The sequence below is a fragment of the Echinops telfairi genome, unplaced genomic scaffold (assembly GCF_000313985.2).
Source record: "Echinops telfairi isolate 266 unplaced genomic scaffold, ASM31398v2 ScPeMD7_4;HRSCAF=17, whole genome shotgun sequence".
Taxonomy (NCBI): Eukaryota; Metazoa; Chordata; class Mammalia; order Afrosoricida; family Tenrecidae; genus Echinops; species Echinops telfairi.
In genome coordinates, this window is record NW_022103900.1 from 37,209,759 (window position 1) to 37,228,641 (window position 18,883).

Below are 18,883 nucleotides of genomic sequence, written 5' to 3' on the forward strand. Positions count from 1 at the left end.
GCAAAAACAGAAAGACTGTTAAGGAGTTGGATTGACACAGTGGTGGCAACAGTAGACTGAAACTTACCAACAATGCTGAGGATGGTGTGGAAGCAGGTTTCCTTCTATTGTGCAAAGGATGGCTGTGAGTTGCACTAGACTCAATAGCACCTAACAACAACAACAACAGCTGTGATCTCTAGTTTGATGGAGAACTAGGCAGATAAGTAGTACCACAAGGTTTTTCCCCTAAAGATTAGTCGGAAGTCCACTGGCTTAAACGGCACATGCTGTGCACGAGTTAGCTTAAAGTTGAAAGTAGAAACAGCCCAAATTCCCATCAGTAGAATAAGGGATAAAAAAAATTGGTACGAAAAATATTGGTACCTACACACACTGTGATACTGCACAATCATCAAAAACAACAATGAAACGGAAACACCTCATGACATGAGGAAACCTAGAAACCATCACGCTAGTGAAATCAGTCAGTCACAAAAGGCCAAATATTGGAATACTCCACTTCTATATAAGGCTAAACACTAAGATGAAGCCAGGTTCCTGAGATTCCAGGTCATGCCATCTGATAACTCAGTCTGACACACAATGCAGTAGAGGGCCTGATGGGCACCCATGAAGTATACATCATCCTTTCTACACGTAGATGAAAAACCACTTTGACAGAGGAGTCGTCACTTCAGCTAGGGTCAGCTTTGCAAGATCAGGGGAGATGGAGATGACCATTTAGTTGCTGTCCTACAAAACTGTGCTAAGTTCACCCCAAAGCAACAGACACTCCTACAAAGTGATAAGCACACCTGACTTGAAATGTCAAGGCAAGCTGGTAGGAAGTGAACATGCATGTCTTGGAGAAGGCAAGTGCAAAATGGAGACGACCAACCTCTCAATGGGGCAAAAATGCTCAGCAATACTTGTATCAAACCCAAGTGTAGAATATGCCTGCTACTATGTTCCTAATTAGACACCACTGACCTAGGTTCTATCCAGTCCCTGGTAACCCAGGCCATGTGACCAGTGGGCCTTTAGACTCTTCACTTTCAATGCACATGACATCCTTTATAGGCCATACCAGAAGGATTTGATGTGGAATCCCCACTAAGTGAACTGGACTCGACCTTAAACTCCCCTGCAGCCTTTGGACTTAAAGCCGAAACTAAATAGTGTGAGAAGACAATGACTTCTATACCAATGGTATAGAACTTATAGTCATCAGACTATGATATACTTACTAACTCAATGCCCTTCTTATTTTAAGATGTGTATTAATCTGGTAGGCCTTGTTCTACAACTTCCCATTAATATTATTGAAAGTTTTGCCTTATCACCAACCTCCATTGTTTGTGTAGTGTCCATTCACTTAAGAATTATTTATACAAATTAATAATTCATGTATTGTGGTTCTTAGCTGGTCTACATTTGTATAATCTCCTTTTCTCAACTGTGTTTTAAATTCTTTACCATTAGCTAAATTAATGATACTATCAATATGAATGGATTTGAGTCTCACTTAATTCTAGTCCCAATCTAAGAACAATTAGTTCTTACGACATGGCCCTACTTGATACTCACCCTCATGAAGAGATCACTGAAGTTATGGGTGCTACAGCAAAGTGTGGTGAAAAAACTACAGTTCCCAGCTATCAGAGAATATTATCTGTAATCTTAAAGGCTTTATCTCAAACAAGCAGCCATCTAAATGAGGTGTCAACTAAGTTCACATGGAAGAAGCATACCAGCCTGTGTGATAGAAGGACTGTAAATAATACAATACAAATCTGAATAAAGGAAGGGTATCAGAGCTCAAATTGTGAATACCTCATTTACAGCAGGCTATGGGTAACAATGGAAGCACAAAATCCATTTGCAGTATCCAAACATAGATTAAGCCTTCAGTAAATTCCCTGTGACCATAGTCAAGGGATGTGAATAGTCCTGTTATCAGAGTAGAGATGATTATAGTAGATACATTGTAGAGATGAATATAGTAGTTATAGTCAGGTTAAAATGTAAAATCAGATTATATTTCCCATTTGACCTATTTAAAATGTATAGCAGCTTAAAAAAAAGGCCCCAGTAAAGTGATTAAAAAAATGTAAAGGGAAAATACATATGGATTAAGCCTCCGGTGAATTCCCTGTGAACAAAGACCACGGATGTGCATACCCTTGCTGTAATTCAGAGTGCATTAGAAAGTGAATTATAGCAGATGTAGTCAGGTAAAAATCTTACACCTTATTATTTGATCTCCCTTTTGACCATAAAACGTTTTCTAGTTTAATATTTTCTGTTTTATTTTTAACTGGGGCTTTTCTGTATTTTATTTTGTTGTTAGCTTTTTTGATTTTTTGGTTTTGTTTCTGTATATTTTCTGGATTAACAAATCCAGGATGGGTGACTCTACAGAGACTCTATAGAGAAAGTAACTGGATCCTTGCAGACAGGACTGGGAAGGTTGGAAGGAAGGAGAGACCTAATAAGAAGTACAAGAAAGAACAAAATGTTCTAACATTGATGGTGATAATGATTGTTCAACTCTTCTTGATAAGTTTGAACTATGATATGAATTGTGTATTTGGATTACATCCCAATAAAACTCTTTACTAAAAGAAAAGGTAATGAAATTTCCCCCTGAAATAACTAAAATACTATTGAAAATATACTGCTGTGCAAATATACTATTGTTATCATAAGACATGACTTTCATTTTAAAGCAAATACACCTGACCTAATTTCATCTGAACAAAAAGCTCCATGGATCAAAACTCAAAAAATTCAAATTTGAGTCAATTCTGACACAGGGTGACCATATAAGGACAAGATAGAACTGTCTCTGTGGATTTCTGAGATTGTAAGTCTTTACGGGAGGAGAACGTTTAGTCTTTGTCCCAAGTCATGGTGAATAGTTTCCAACTGCTGAACTCTTGGTTAGCAGCCCAATGTGTAACCACTATGGTACTATGTTAGACAGGGTTCTCTAGAGAAACAAAACCAGGACACTTATGATATATATCTATATATATATCTATATATCTAGATATATAAAATATAATATATATATTATATATATAGATATATATATAATAAATGAACAACTAATTAATCCATAGAGCAGTACAAATAGCTCAGTGCAACTCACTTCTCTGAGACAGCTAATACACTGGCAGTCCTTCAAGTCTTGAGGGAGGGCCACCAGGTGCAAGTCACGGAAGCCGACAGCTGAGTCCTCTGTAGAGCAATTCAGGCTATCCAGCCACAGGCAGCAAACAGCAGGGCAGGTCACCAACAGTCAGCCAGATGACAGGGTCCAAGAGTCCCCAGCCCAAGCGATGTATACTGCAGTAGCGTGACAAAGCAGATCTTGAAGTAACCACAAACTACAGTCACACAGTCCACGGGTTAGGTGTCCCACAGGAAGTGTAGCTTGCAAATTGAGGCATGGAACAAGCTAAGGCAGCCACACACTGCTCTGATTATCAAAGAGCAAGAGACAAGAAAGGTGAGGCTCACCAAGCCATTTATCTATCTGCCCTTCAATTAATCCCACATGTGTTCATTGGCCAGCTTGGCACAATAAACCTATCTATCACAGGTTCCAAGGCCTTAGTGACTTAAATCCCTATACCCCCCAAAAAAAGAAAGACTGATTTGTTATACTAACAGTAAGGTTTTCTTCCCAAAGCTGTGGTTTTCAACTTAAAACTTCCTAGAGCACTTATCATCTGAGTCATCTGGCATATAATCACATACTAACTTGTTTATTAGCTTAAAATTTTACTGTGTTTATATCTTATTTTCCAAAAATAATTTAAGTTTTACATAAGCAGTGACACCTACCCCACCCCCATTTCTTGTATCCTGTAACCTATCACTGGTTTATATTATATGTGTGTGTGTGTAAGGGAAAAATAATTAAAAGAAAAAATAACTAATTGTTTTCATTATTTTGCCAACATTATTTTGAGGACATGGATGGCAAATGACAGTAATCATTGCAGCAAACCAAAACATATGAAGTCAAAATAATCCAAAATTATTGATATTTAAAACTGATAGTTTAGTTTGACCACAGATATACTCTTCTTCCATATATCTATGTAAAATATATATGAAGCATAATAAGTGAACTTTCCATTTAGCTATATGATTTCTAAAGGCAAAGAAGTAATACAAAATATTTTCAGTTTCAAGGGTTTTATGGGTTGGGCTCTGTAAGAATTCTGTGTGATATATTTAACATTTTAATCAGTATCCGTTCCTGTTAGGATCCCCTCTATAAAATGGAGATGATCAAATATACCTTTTACATATCTCACACAAGGATTTAGAAAAATTATATAGAGAACTGATTGAATATCTGAAGGCTAAAACTCCAGTTGATGGATCAAAGTCCATAGAAAAGAAGCATACCAGCCTGCATGATCCAAAATTGTAAAAATAAAAGCCAAACCTGGAGGAGAGAATGATATGAGAGTTTGCATTCTGAACATCCAGTTTGCAGAAGGCTATGGATGACAGTGAAAGCCCAGAATCCATCTGCTGGGTCCCCAGGTGGCTTAAGAATATGACCGCAGACTAGGAACGTGAATAGCCTTGCTATCAGGCGAAGTGGGTTGTTGCACATGTGGTGAGAAGTTAAGATGTAATACCTTATCACTTGGTCTCCCTTCTGACTCATTTTAAATTTGTTCTAGTTTTTAATATTTTCTGCCTTCTTTTTTGAGTGTGGTTTTTCTGTTTGTTCTCTCTCTCTCTGAAACCCAGGAGAGGTAAATCCATAGACAGTAACTAGAGTAGTAGTTTCCGAGGGGCCCAGCAAGGATGACTGAGGGGAAAAGGGAAGCTAACACAATGAGCACCAGAAAGAAGAAAATGTACTAAAATTGATTGTGGTAGCAATTTACAACATGCTTTAATATGATTGAACCATTGAATTGTATAAGTAGAGTATATGTCAATAAACTGTTGGGGGGGAAAGGAGAAAGCATTAAAAAAAAAAAGAAAGAAAATAGGAATGCTGAAGGGAAAAGTCAAAGGAACCTTTAAGTTCGATTTAAGATTTAATATACAAATTTATGTTTTCGATGTAGAATTTCAGATCTAAATTTTGGTTGGGTAAATGTTCAGATTTGTCCTTCTAAAACACAAATATTTTAGGATTTCAATGATCTTTTTCACTCGTTTTTCGACCAGCATTCAAACTTCTCTCTCATTGCTGAACTTTGAGAGGTGTTGAAAACAAAGTGGGTTTCAAATAGGAGTCCTTCTTCCCTAAAACAATAATGGGAAAAAAGGAGAGATTACGTAGTTTCTGTTCCACCTGTTGGAAGGTAGACTTATTACTAAAAAAGTTTACAAGAGAAATTCAAAAGGCAAATATCAGCCTTGAAGGAAAAGATCGTGATTAATATTCTGTTGTTAACAAAACTTGCTGGCACAGTATCTCCCTCCCAAAGAAGGCACTGTTTACTATTTTCTAAGGGGAACAGGCTTTACCTCTCCCTGCATTCAGAACCACAGTGTTTACTGAATATTAACACATTTTATACAAACATGCAGTTTAAAGCACAAAGTTGATGTAATAACAGATGTGTTTGAGAGAGAAAAAACAACTGTAAATAAGGCTTTAAATGAGGCAAATTCATATTCCATATCCTGGGTTTACATATGAACATCTAAACACCAAATCCAATACTGATAGTAACTTGAAGAGCTTCTACAGTGTGAGGACATCATGGTGACAGTTTGAGTACCTTATAATTTATATTCCAAACCTATTATATAACAGCATAGGTATTTTCACCTGAGTCCTTCGGTCCTCTATATGTTTTAAAAGTTTTTAAAAGTTTTAAAAGAGAAAATGTCCTCTATAAGTTTTAAAAGTTTTTATTTAACAAGAGATCTTCTGAAGAGATATAGAAGAGGGGATGAGGTGTAGAAGATGGAATAATATATTGGGGAGATAAAGTAGCTATGCACTCTGGATATCATTTCCGCATTTGTCAAAAGAGGGGACCTGCATACTGGGAGAGAGACTTGGCTTTCTACTCTAGTAAAGAGTTAGTCTCAGAAACCCACAGGGGTCACTGGGAGTCAGCACTGCTAGGCTTGATGGCAGTGAGTTTGCTGTCCACACTGGTAGCTTTAGAGCTAGGAGGAAGGTCAGACATTGCTGAGAGAGGAGGATGAATTGGTACCATTGTTTTACAAAGTGAATGCTGATACTACAGCTGAAAAGGAGCATTTCTTTTGATGCAGAAATTCTACTCCTAAGTATGCCTCTGAGGGAAAAAGAGAAGATGGGTAAAAAATTACATTGTTTCTATTAGAAACAAATGGAAGTCTACAGCCTGGAGCCATAAACAGAAGGAATAATGGATAAATTGTGGCATCTTCTTAAAATAGAATACATAATTAAAATAACTAGGATAGCAGGTATCTAAATATATTAATTTCAAATACTTAATATTGAGAAAGATTCAAAGTTAAGACATATTCCTTAAATGCTACTTAAAACAACGGAAACAATAAGACAATAGTGAATATGGTTTAAACATAAATGCATGTAGTTATACATATGTATATATATAAATATGTATACATATGAATAATATTTACCAAATTGATAGTGTTTACCTCCAGGTATGAAATGATGGAAGGTTCTATAATCTGGGGCCATAAAAACCAGGGTTCTCCAGTAGAAGGAATTTGAGCCCCAGTAGCACTTTCCTTAAACACTTCCAACAGAGTAACACAGCTTTGATAGTTCATGAATTGTTATTTCTTGGACATAGCCTTTTCCCCAAATGGAAGCCTCTGCTGGAGAAATATTTTGGGTTGCCCAAGAAATTAGTGACATGTTGCCAGAGAGACCAATTCCTGGAGAAGGGCGTCATCCTCAGTAGAGGGGCAGCAAAAAGGAAGAAGACCCTCAATAAGATGGATGGACACAGAGGCAAGGCTGCGTTCAAACACAGGAGCAGTCGTGAAGATGGCGCAGGACCTGGCGGTGTCTCACTCTTTTGTACTTAGGACCCGACTGTACAGCACCGTTATCTTCAGTTCAGCTATACGTAAGAGGAGCATTCACTTATGAGAAGACACTTAGGCTCATTTTCCCTCTACTAAGATAATGATCCCGCTAATCCAGTTTCCACTAACCGTCTTTCAGTATTCAAAAGATATGAGTTCAGCTCTAACCAAACGAGTTTCCTGAAAGCTCGCCAACCTCACCTGCTGTTAACAGGCTGAAGACCTGCTGAAGACCAGAGGGTGTCAAGAAATTTATGGTGTAAACCAAACTGAATCATAGCCACTGTAAGGGACCAGGCAGCAGACACAGACTCTTACCTGTACCTTGATTGCAAAGTTTGCATAGAAGAACAGAGTTAAATTTAACAGCTTTCCAACAGTTTCCAATAAAAAAATTTAAATACAAAATAAGTTGATTTATGGAAAAGCAAGAGTCCCCAGATAAACACTAAAAGGCAAGTCAGAAATAGGTTTCTAATAGGGAGCCTCTAGGGAGAAGCCAAAAAATTTGTTCTCCCTCCCAGCTTTTAAATTTAAATGTCTCACGTGGAGTCCTGGGACGTCAAATCCACTACTTAACCACAGCTTGCCACCTTAAGCCTTTGGACTACCATACACAATTTGCTTCTACCTCTTTTCTTCTTTCCTCTTAGGAGTCAGAACCTTCTCCCCTAACAACCATGCAATATGTCCCCAAAGAAACACATCAGCTGCAAAGTGAGACGCTGAATCAGAGAGGACCAGTGGACATACAGTCTTAGGTCTCAAAATCCGGGGGGGTGGGGGGGGGGTGGACCTAATGTCAAACCACTAAATCAGAAATCCCAGCAACATCAATACCAGCTGCCTTCCCTACAAACGCCTGCTCATTGCCATCAAATCCAAGTGACTCTATTAGATCACATAATTCAGCTGTGTTTCCTCTTCCCTTCCCCTATCCTCTCCAAAAAAAAATCTCACTGGAGTCTTACAAAGCTTTCTGAGGGAAATCTCCCTGTTCTACTGCTCTCAGGCTTCCAACTTCTCTTTGCATCCATTAGGCAGCATTCTCTAGAGCCTAGTTTAATACCTATACTCAAACCCAAATTGGGGGAAGGGCCTGGAAAGTAAAGCTGAAGGGAGGAACAGAGGGGGAGGGGTAGAAGGTGGGAGGAGGGGGCAGAGTGGGGAGAGAGAGAGGAGGGAGAGGGGAGAGAGGAGAAACAGAGGGGGTCAGAGGGGAGAGTTGGGGTGAGAGAGAAGAGGAAGACTGGGGAGAAGTGAGGGGGAAAGAAGGGAGAGAGAGGGGGGCAGAGGGAGGGGGGACACAAGGAGGGGAAGGGACAGGGAGAGGGGGACCAAGGGGGATAGGAGGGCAAAGAGGAGAGAGGGGGTGGAGGCGGGGGGAGAGGGGAATAGAGTGGGAGAGGAGGGAGAAAAGAGGTAAAAGACGAGAGGGAGAGGGGTGAGAGAGAGGGGGCAGGGGGAGGTGGAGGGGGTAGTGACAAAGAGAGGGAGAGAGGGGAGGAGAAATGGAGATGGGGTAAGTGGAGGGGCTGGGAGAGAGACAGGGAGAGAGGTGGAGAGAGGGAAGGAGAGGTGGAGATAGGGGAGGGGGAGAGAAGGAGAGAGCGGGCGCTGAGGGGGAGGGAGATGGAGAGAGGGGAGGAGTGGGGAAAGGGAGAGAGATAGGGATAGGGGTGGAGAAAGAGAGGGAGGCGGACACAGGGTGGGCAGGGAGAGAAAGGGGGAGAGGGGGTGAAGTAGAGAGCGGGGAGAAGTGGAGAAAGGTGGAGAGAGTGGGGAGAGGAAGGGAGAGGGGCAGAGAGGAGGGGAGAGGAGGAGAGAAAGGGAGATGGGTGAGACTGGTCTCCCACCTTCCCCCAGGTAGGCGCAACCAGCCGCTGCGGCGGTGGAGCCAGCCCGCCAAGAGGAGCGCGGAGCCGGGAGGAGCCGCCCAGGCCGCACCGCTCGGCGGCGTGGGGCGGGCCTGGCTGGGGGCGTCGCTGCGCGGCTGCGCGCGCCTATGGGAGCTGTCCGCTTCCCGGGTGCTGATTCCAGCTCCCGTTCCAGAGCAGGTGGACTGGGCGTCCGCGGAGCTCGCTGTTCGTAGTGGTTGACTTGCATGCGCACCTTCCAGGAGGGAGGGCGAGGAAGGCTGGTGCAGCGAGGGGCGGCTGCCGGGACCTCAGCTTCAGCCGCAGCTCCGGAGAAGCGCCGTCACGTTTGCCAGAGCTCCTGGGCTCAGGATGGAGTGAAGGAGCGATCGCTCTTCCAGGGGGTGGGCGGGAGGGGGCCAGGAGGTGCAGAGAAGAGAGAAAGAGAGAGAGAGAGAGAGAAAGGGAAAAGCCTTGGCTGGAGCCTACGAATTTGGGATTCAATTGGAAGGGACCGGACCGCTTACTCCAGGGAAATGGATTCTATACCATGGCTGACCAGCGTTTTGACTTTGCTCTTCTCAGGCTGGTGGCATTTAGGATTAACGGCGACAAATTGTGAGTAAGCGGGACTGGGGCGGGGTGGGGGCGGTATAAAGAAGGTGAGAAAGGCTACTAACAGGAAAACACGCTCAACTGCTTAAATGTGTTCTGGTGGTTCCGAAGCCTGGGGGCTTAAACAATGGTGATTGGTATGGTTCCATCACCCTCAACCCTCCCAAAAGTTAGCAGAGCTAAGAGGAGCCAGCCCACTGGATTCCCGGCCCTCTCCGCTAATAGCAAAGTTCCAGGGGGAGAAGGGAAGGTTCTTCCCCTGAAGTCTCCCGCTAACTCGGCCTGGGTTCTTCCAGAGAAGGGCCAGAGGTTCAGGCGGCACACTCCAGGAGCTGAGCTTCCAGACAGATACACTCTTGGCCACCGTGCGAGGTGACAGTAGAGCTCATCTTAGAACGCCACTGCTTTGAATTTGCAGAATTCCCAGCGCTTTACAGGGCTTTCAGCTCTCCCTTAGGCAGGAGGCTCCAGTGGGGTATCTTGCAACCAAGAGATACAGGTTTAACAGGATTGATACTTCTGGCCTAAGAGTCAAGGCACTATGTAGTCAAACCACAAGATCAATGGCTGCCCGGGTTAGAGGAGGCAGAATGTTGATGCACTCCCCACCCCCAAAATCTTTGTGCCAAAGAGCACATAATGAGTATGCCATAAGTGTACACTGTGGTGCCTGAGCTCTAACCTCACCAGAGCAGGGCATTTACTTTAATAGGCAGGTAGGCTGGACACCTGGGGATCCAACACCTGCACTGTGTATTTAAAGAGCCCAGTTCATCAAACTTGAATAAATTACTAGAATGATCTGAGGTTTAAGCTCCATTGCTCAGCTGCCTCTGTAGGCAGAGGAGGGGGAAGGTTTAATTATTAATTTATCTATTTTATTTCATTTCCCCTCTCCAGCTCTGGGAACTCCTAAATGAGAATGAATGCAATTAAGCCATGTGTACCATTTCCAAAGATGGTTTATCAAAGCCGCCCAAGTTTCTTGGCTTCCTCTGTTTTCTCCCATCTCCTCCAAGGAACTCAGAAAGATGACTTGTATGAAAACAGTGGGGTTGTGTTTTTGTAATCTGCACAACCACTGATAGTGAAAAGGAGAGAGACGACTTACCCTTTCAGAGTCTGCCAACCTCACCCCCCCCACCCCCACCCCCAACTATCTCCAAGAGGACTTAGAGCGTGTCTTCTATCTTAGGGGAACACGCTTAGATAAAGTTATATGCTGAAAATGGCCAAATGTCCCAAAGACTAACTGGTGTTTTTGCTTATAAAGAAGTTTGAGGTCCCACACCTATAGTTAGTGGCAATACCTTATACAAGTTTGATGAAACATTGTATGCTTAAAGGAAGAAAGTGAGTCATTGCTTTAAAAAGAAGGACCTTAGTTTTAAAATTATTTCAGCAAACAGGTAATGACAGGTTAAAATTCACTGTATATATACATTAATTAAACATTTTAAAGTGAAATCGTTCCCCTAATGTTTTAGAAACAAAAAAAAAAAGATCTAAGTGGTTTTGTCTGAGGAAGTCAGGCATGGCACAGAGGTAGTGCCTCGACCTTCTAGAACACTAGAGGTCAGTATTCTGCCAATGATGTAAAGGTGTGGCTACAAAATAGCTGTGTTTTCAGAATGGCACATTTACCTTATCTGAAGAGAGTGAATACTTTGAAGCTACACAAAGGTGGGAAGTAAGGAATAAGGGTGAAATAAAAAATACTCAGGGAATATGACTTGGGTTATTCATGTAAACCTTTTCTTAAGGGTTGGGACAATAATACATTCTAAAATGGTATTTTCTATAAATTAATTGCATTATATTTAATGTTTTAACAGTCTTCCTAAAATCTAAATGGCATAGCCTTCAGATTCATGCTGGTCTTTTCTGATGCAACAATAAAGCTAATTCTGAGCATTTAAAAGGAAACTTTGTCATAACGAGCTCTATTATTTCATCAGTGACTGTAATTTCTCCATCACCATTTCATAGGATGCAGGCTGCTCCTTAAATATTTTGGGGTCAATGTTCCTAAAAACAGTAATACTTTTTCTTTTAATTTTGTATGTGATGCAGTATGCATTCATTCAGTGAACAATAGGAGAACAGCAGAAAATTACATTTGGACTAAAAACATATTAGTGGTGTTTATCACCTATGATGCAGAACCTCTAAGGAAAACAAACAAACAAACAAACATTAAATTCCCAAAATCCCACAAACTTTCATTGTCCCCATATTCTATCCATGAAATATAAGGGAAACATTTGTTAACTAGTTATATATACTACATTTATAAGTCATAGGCAAATATTGGGGAATAGAAGTTTCCTTTCTAATTAAATAAATTTGTACAGGTTTTTGAAACATTCTGAAAACATTCTTCCAAGACCATTCTTTCTATATTTTGAATAATGTGTCAAGTCATTTTGAGGCAGTGGTCTTAGAAGTAGAGGATTTGCAAATCCAAGATGCTCCACAGTACCTAGCTATGCCTGTGGACTTGGTTCAAGTTAAAATAACTTTATGTTTCCTCCATTCTTCTTAAAATAATTTGCTGTTGCTGCTGTTTTGTATGTGTGGAAGTGCGGTGTGTGTATTTATTTTTTTTATAATGTGACAAAAACATGGACACCTATTTTATAAATTTCTAATTAGACAAAATTCAAATAAAGTCAGGTTGTAAGGGCCAGCTGCAATCTAGATATTATGAATCTGTGCAGAGGACATAATTACCTACAAGTAATAAAAACTCTGGAAATTCCCTCACTCCAAATTTTCAGGATATTAAATCCCTACAATATTTCCTTTGGGTTTACCCTGAGGGAATTAGCTAATTTCAAATGTAGATATAATAGGCCAATGTTAAATGAAAAAGCATTTTACATATAATATACTTATTTGATACAAGAAGAAGCAATGTGATTTGATAGTTGGTTAAAGTGAAACTAGGAGTCTGAAGAGCTAGGAATTCTCCCCTCCTTATGCCACAGCTAAGGTGTCAAATATCTGTCAGGTTAGGCAACATTCTTGTGCTCACCTACCTGGGGATAGAGCTGCAATTAGATATGACTCTTCTCCCAAAGATTGCATAATCCAATTTTCTTATGGAAAATATTCTTCAAGTATTTGGTATGTTGAAAGGCTTTTGTAATGTTAGAACCAGCACGCAGAAGATGCTAGGAATGTGTGGGAGAAATGGAGGCCACTCTTCACTTTATTTTTAACAATAAGTGATGGTGTATGATTACAAAAAGCCTTAATTTTTGACCCAAAATTCACTTTGAATTATCTCCAAGAACCTTAAATAACTTTGTTGAACAAGTTAGGTTTAGGTTGACACAGAACTAACTCTGAAAGAAGACGCCAACGCACTTTATTCTAGCAGCACTTCATTTAAAACATCCAAGAATGGCAGCAGTCCTAAAGTAGACACCTAAGGCACTTTAGCTCCTAAGCCAGTGCCCTGCCCCATGGGGTCTATGTTTAAAAGACGTATTGTCTTCTGTTAAGAAGGTGAGGAAGGAGTCTATTTATCTCAAAGGTCATCATATGCTAGAGATGAAATCAACGGGACTTTATCTTGAGGCCACGGTGTACTTACTTGGGGCCAATAGGGACAGTTTTTGTTCAAAATAAAATGGATTCTGTCTTCATTCATTAAAACTTCCACTTTTGGCCTGGTGACCTTGTAAAGGTTACTCATTTATCGTTGTGATTCTGATGCATTAAATGAAGAAATTGGTTAGGTCCTATCTAGTCCTGATCCATTTTGTCTTGGCCTGCTGATATTACTTACTGGTCATTGTATTTATACTTGATCATTCTATTTCAGTTTCTCTGGGTTGATTGTATCCCAAAGTCTTAACTATATTTAGAATAACAAGCATATTAGCTGATTTGAATTTGCAGCTCTTATGTCATATAATATGCCTACATAACTTAGCAATTCAGTATAGCTAGATGTGTTTTTAATCCAATTTTCAAGTGGATACATTTAAAGTTAATAAACCAGACCAAAGCCAGGCCATTGGGTTGGTTTAGACACATAGCGACTACCAAAACCCAACCAAACTCACTGCCCTGGATCCCGATTCAGTGACTCTATAGGACAGGGTAGAATGGCCCGGGGGGTTTCTGAGGCTGTGACTCTTCATGGGAGTCAAAAGCCAGTCTTTCTCTGGCAGAACAGCTGGTGATTTTGAACCATTGACCTTGCAGTTAGCAGCTCAAGGAGTAACCCACTTAGCAACCAGGGAACTTGCCCACAGAGTCAGTAAATGTTAGTCATTCCCCTAAGATCACAAAACAGAGCTATATATATATATATATATATATATATATATATATATCTTTTTGAATGATATGAATGTGCTTCACATGTATTCAGTTAGGCTCTGTGTATGAGCATCCGTGAAAAGGTGACCTTGGGCTCCCCAGGGTTGGACTTTGTAGCTCTATTCTTAGTACAAAGATGAAAGTGTAAGTTTCCACCAGAGCCACTCCGGAGTCATAGCTAAGTAAAACAATCAAACATTTAGAAACTGGGTATGATGAAAGATAGCAAACATACCAATGATCAAAGATAAAATACTTCATATCTGGAGGATTGGCTGGTACTTGACAATTTCATACATACTTTGAAAATATGGTTGATTAGGACACAGCCTTTCTGGAAACTTGCCAAGAGCTTCTCTACATATACACAAACATACTTGTATATAACAATATCATGAAAGGTACCTCTCTCAACTTCAAGTCTTGCAAGTCTACAGATGTTGGGTTTACTCCAAACATGTTTAAACATGTCTTGGTGGTGAGTTGATAGCTTCAGACAATTCCCCTCAGTGGCACACTTGTCTTGGTCTGTATACTTTTGTGATATGGGGAAAAAAATTTGAGGTCAGAGCTAATATCTAATTTTTAAGAATATAAATGGATTTCTTCACAAATCATTGAGGCGTTACAACAAGTTTATGGAAATAGTGCTTCACATACAACCAGTTTTTAGATGAATGACACATTTTAAGACAGTCAATGTCTTAGTTATCTAGTGCTGTTACAACAGAAATACCACAAAGAATTGGCTTTAAGGGATAGATGTTTTTTCTATCACAGTTTAGGAGGCTGTAAGTCCCAGTTCACAACACTAACTCTGGGGGGAGATTTTTTTAAAAATCTGTGTTGGCTCATAGTTTAAGAGAAAATTCCTGGTCTCTGTCAGCACCTGTAGGTTCAGAACTACTTAGAGATCTCCAAGTGTCCTGGTATCAATTTTCCCTTGGATCTAGGAAGTTTCCAGTGCAGGAAACTGGGTCAAAAGGATGCTCTTCATGCCCAGTGCTTCTTTCTTGATGATAATAGGTTCCTCTTTCCCTGCTTATTTCTCTCTTCTTAACAGCTCTTCTAAGAAAAAAGGCGTTACCCACACCACCAGGGACATTCCCTTCAATCAGATTTGGGATGAGATGGGACTAAGGGTCTTGAATCTCACCCTCAAGTAGTTTACAATTGCCTAATCACATCAGATTATATCATGGGGAATCATCACATAACTGAAATTACATCATTACATAACTGTGAAACCACTGAGATTCCTCACCCAATCAAGTTGATATGGTTTGGGGGAACACAATTCTATCTATTATAATGTGAAGATCTCAAAGGTGAGCCAAGAGAGGGGGAAAAGTCAAGTTCAACAACTAAAAGAAGCTGTGGCTGAAGTCCAGTAACTAGTGGAAGAAGACTGGAATACACTGACGTAATAGTTTCTGAAGTTGGTTTGACACATGGTTTGACTGTTTCAGTTTTAAATGACTGTCTTGACCTCACCAACTTTTGACTCAATGGATGCCAAAAGCTTTTTATGAAGGTCAGCCAACTGAAAGAGCTGGTTTTGTATCTATTTTTAAAGCAAGATTGAAACTCAATAACATACTTGTATGATTTGAATCATAACCAAGAGGGAATCTTGGATTTATCAACACAATCCAGAGACCAATCCATTCAAAACAGTGGTTGCCAAGCCAATCTGCTGGGTCAGCTAAATTCAAGGCAGCTCAGAAGGTCATATTGAGTTTTTTTTTTGAACTCTAAATGGGCAATTTTGATAGATTTTCTTGAGGCACACAGGACATCCATGAGAACTTATTTTTTAAACGTGTTAAGAAAATAGAAAACTACAGTGGCGATAAAAAGGCCAGCCAAGTCACACTTAGGATTTTTTCCCCCTTTCTATTTACAACTATGCACCTGCTTTTTCCCTACGGGGCAGTCAGGGCTGTCCTAGGAGACTTACATTGGGAAACTTTACCTCATTCTCCCTGAAAGCCCTGATCCGTCAGACTTATTTTTGCTTCCTAAATTCAAAGATCATTTATACAGACATGATTTGAGTCTTTCAAGTATGTGCAAACTGTCATTTTTATGCATTGTAAATTGAACAGGGTAGAATTCTTCAGGGAAAGCTTACAGAGATGGAAACACAACCTTTAGAAGCATATAGGCCTAGAGAAAGGATATGTTGAGAACAGGTAGCTTAACATTTAGATATTTTTTGTTGAATAGCAGCATCTATGAGTTTGTAGTTATCATTTTCTTAACCTGCTCTCATATTTATTAAATGACCAATGTAAACTATTGATATCAGCCGAAGGATAATCCTGATCTGTCCTGGATGAACTCCTTCATCCCTTCTACAGTGCAGTCAGACCCACTCATTACCGTCAAGTGCATTCTGAATCATAGCTACCCGTTAGGAGAGATGGGAACTGCCCCTGTGGGTTTCTGAGGCTGTAAATCCTTATGGACGTGAAAAAGGCTCATCTTTCTCACACTGAGCACCTGGTGATTGGCAGCTGACCTTGAGGTTAGCCGTTCAATGTGTACCCCACCAAGTCACCAATGCCCCTTTCATTCTTCCCACAAGATGTCCTAAGTTTTGACTACTGTCTGACACCTTTACATTCCCTTCATGGTTTCACATCCCCTTGCACGTATTTACATTTGCTGCTACTTGACCAAGAAAGCTTACTTATTTTCCCCTCTTTTCCCCCCAATCAACTCCTTTATCCTCATACATATACATAATTCCCCCCAAGTAACATATTATATTTACATAGTTTTAAAAATTATAATCCTAGACTTCCCAAATATATTAAAATTTTTTGATATGTATATTTTACTTGCATATTCTATATATCCAACTCCTAGTATATTTCAAAAATTAATAAATTAAAATATTTGTCTTAAGAATGTTTATTTCTAAATAAATTATCTATCATCCTAGAGTCTTCAAATGATGCTTTGCATTGTGCAAATCTGCTACACAAGACCACTTTAAAGAGGGCTTTACAGATGGTAAGCATGATGGTAAACTTTTGAAAAGCATAGATGTTACTTTGAGGGCTAAGGTGAGCCTGGCTCAAGCCATGGCATTTCAAGTTAGCACATATGCATGTGAAAGTTGGACACTGATGAGGAAGACCAGAGAATAATGGATCCATTTGATTTGTGGTACTGGCAAAGAATATTGAAGTTACCATGTTCTGTTAGAACAACCCTGTCTTAGAAGAAGTAAAGCCAGAATGCTCCTTAGAGGCAATGGTGGCAAGACTTCATCTCACATACTTTAGACATGTTGGCAGGAGAGTCCAATCTCTGGAGAAGGACATCATGGTTGGTAAAGCAAAGGGGCAGAGGAAAAGACCATCAACAAGAGGGATTGGCACAGTGGCTGTAACAGCGAGCTCAATCAAAGGAAAAATTGTGAGGATGGTGCAGGACCTGGAAGTGTTCTATTTTGTTGTACCTGGGACCCCTCTGTGTCAGAACAGACGATGGTACCTACCAACAAGTTCTACATTGTTGGGACTTGGGTCGAACAAGGGCATGTCAGTTACTTGTTAGCCTTGAGACTAACAAGGGCATGTTACAATGTGAGATGTGAAATAAAAGAACAAAATTTAGGTCCATTTATTAGATTGAGATCTAGGAAATAGTCCCCTAAGTCTACACAAAATCACATTGCTTTGACTGCTTGCTGAGATTACCTTACTTGTGTGCTAAATAACCAATGCTTATAAAAAAAGAAAACTTCTTCTTCTGACTTTGGTACCAAATTTGTTTATGCAATCTTACTAAGGGTTTAATAGTCTGAAAAAGCACATTTTTTATAACTCATTATTTTGTATAAGAATATAAATGCTGGATCCCATTCTACAGGGCCAATACCTTCTTTTATTGCAAACCTCATAAATTAATGTGAAAACTCTATAAGGCTTCTTTGTGAGCCTTTTAAAAGAAAAATCATGAAGGGTTAGTAGCTTATCTGTGTTGTTGTTGTTTTTAGGTGCTGGGGAGTCGCTTCTGACTCATAGCGACCCTATGTACAACCGAACGAAACACCGCCTGTCCTGGGTCATCCTCACAGTGATTCTCAGGCTCACTGTTGCAGCTACTGTGTCTGTTCATCTTAGTGAAAGTCTGCCCCCTTTTTGGCTGCTCTTCTCCTTTAACAAGTGTGATGCTCTTTATGAGGGAGCAGTCTCTTCTGATCCCATGTCCAAGTACACGAGATGAAATCTCACCATCCTTGCGACTAAGGAGTATTCTGGCTGTACTGCATCCAAGAAGCATGCAATACTCTTCCCAAATGAATACGCTTTCTTAAACGGACATTTTCTCTGATACTGAAGAAATTTTAAAAAATGGACTAAAAGAGATAATTCATGAACTAAATGTCTTTCATTATGTCAAAATGACAAGTACTATCACAGCGGCACATGCAAGCTGGAATCTAAGGCATACAATGAACATTTCAAACTTCCTGGAGCATTAAGGAAGACTCCTTGGGGAAAGTGAAATTTAAGCTAATGCTTAGATAAAGTCAGACTTAACAAAGTGAAGAAATAATATCCACCCCAACCCCACAACTGTACCTTTGAGTTAATTCTGATTCATAGTGACATTATAAGAATAGAATGATTTCCTTGGGTTTCTGAAACTGTAAATCTGTATAGGAGGAGGTTCAGTATGCCATGTTTCTTTGCTACCATTGGTAATTGATATACTGGCATAAATTCCATGTCTCTATATTTCTAACTGCCTTTGTGTATATTCTTGGGGTTGATGAATGCCATCTGTTCATGGAACCAGTTGAATTGATTGAGTTTTAAAGGATGGCAGTAGTAATGTTGAAGACAGAAAGTAGAAGGAAATGCTAAAACACTGCTTGTAATGTAGATTTTCTTTATCCACTTTTGGAAGCAGAAATATCCTTCTGAAAACAGTCCAAAACAAATCCTAGTCCAACATGGAATTGCCTAACAGACAGACAACATATCAAGTTGTTTATCTCTCACTCCCACCTTTTCCCTCACCTTCCA

At 40.1% G+C, this 18,883-nt stretch overlaps 1 protein-coding gene across 1 annotated transcript in view; it reads left to right on the forward strand.

Annotated features, from left to right (window-relative positions):
• The first annotated feature begins 9,345 nt into the window (after positions 1–9,345).
• Positions 9,346–18,883, forward strand: part of CNTNAP5 (contactin associated protein family member 5) — a 1,132,484-nt gene continuing 1,122,946 nt past the window's right edge. Inside the window, exon 1 of the mRNA XM_030887885.2 lies at positions 9,346–9,503. Coding sequence (XP_030743745.1) covers positions 9,422–9,503 — 82 coding nt within the window. The 5' untranslated portion in view covers positions 9,346–9,421. The remainder of the gene's footprint in view (positions 9,504–18,883) is intronic.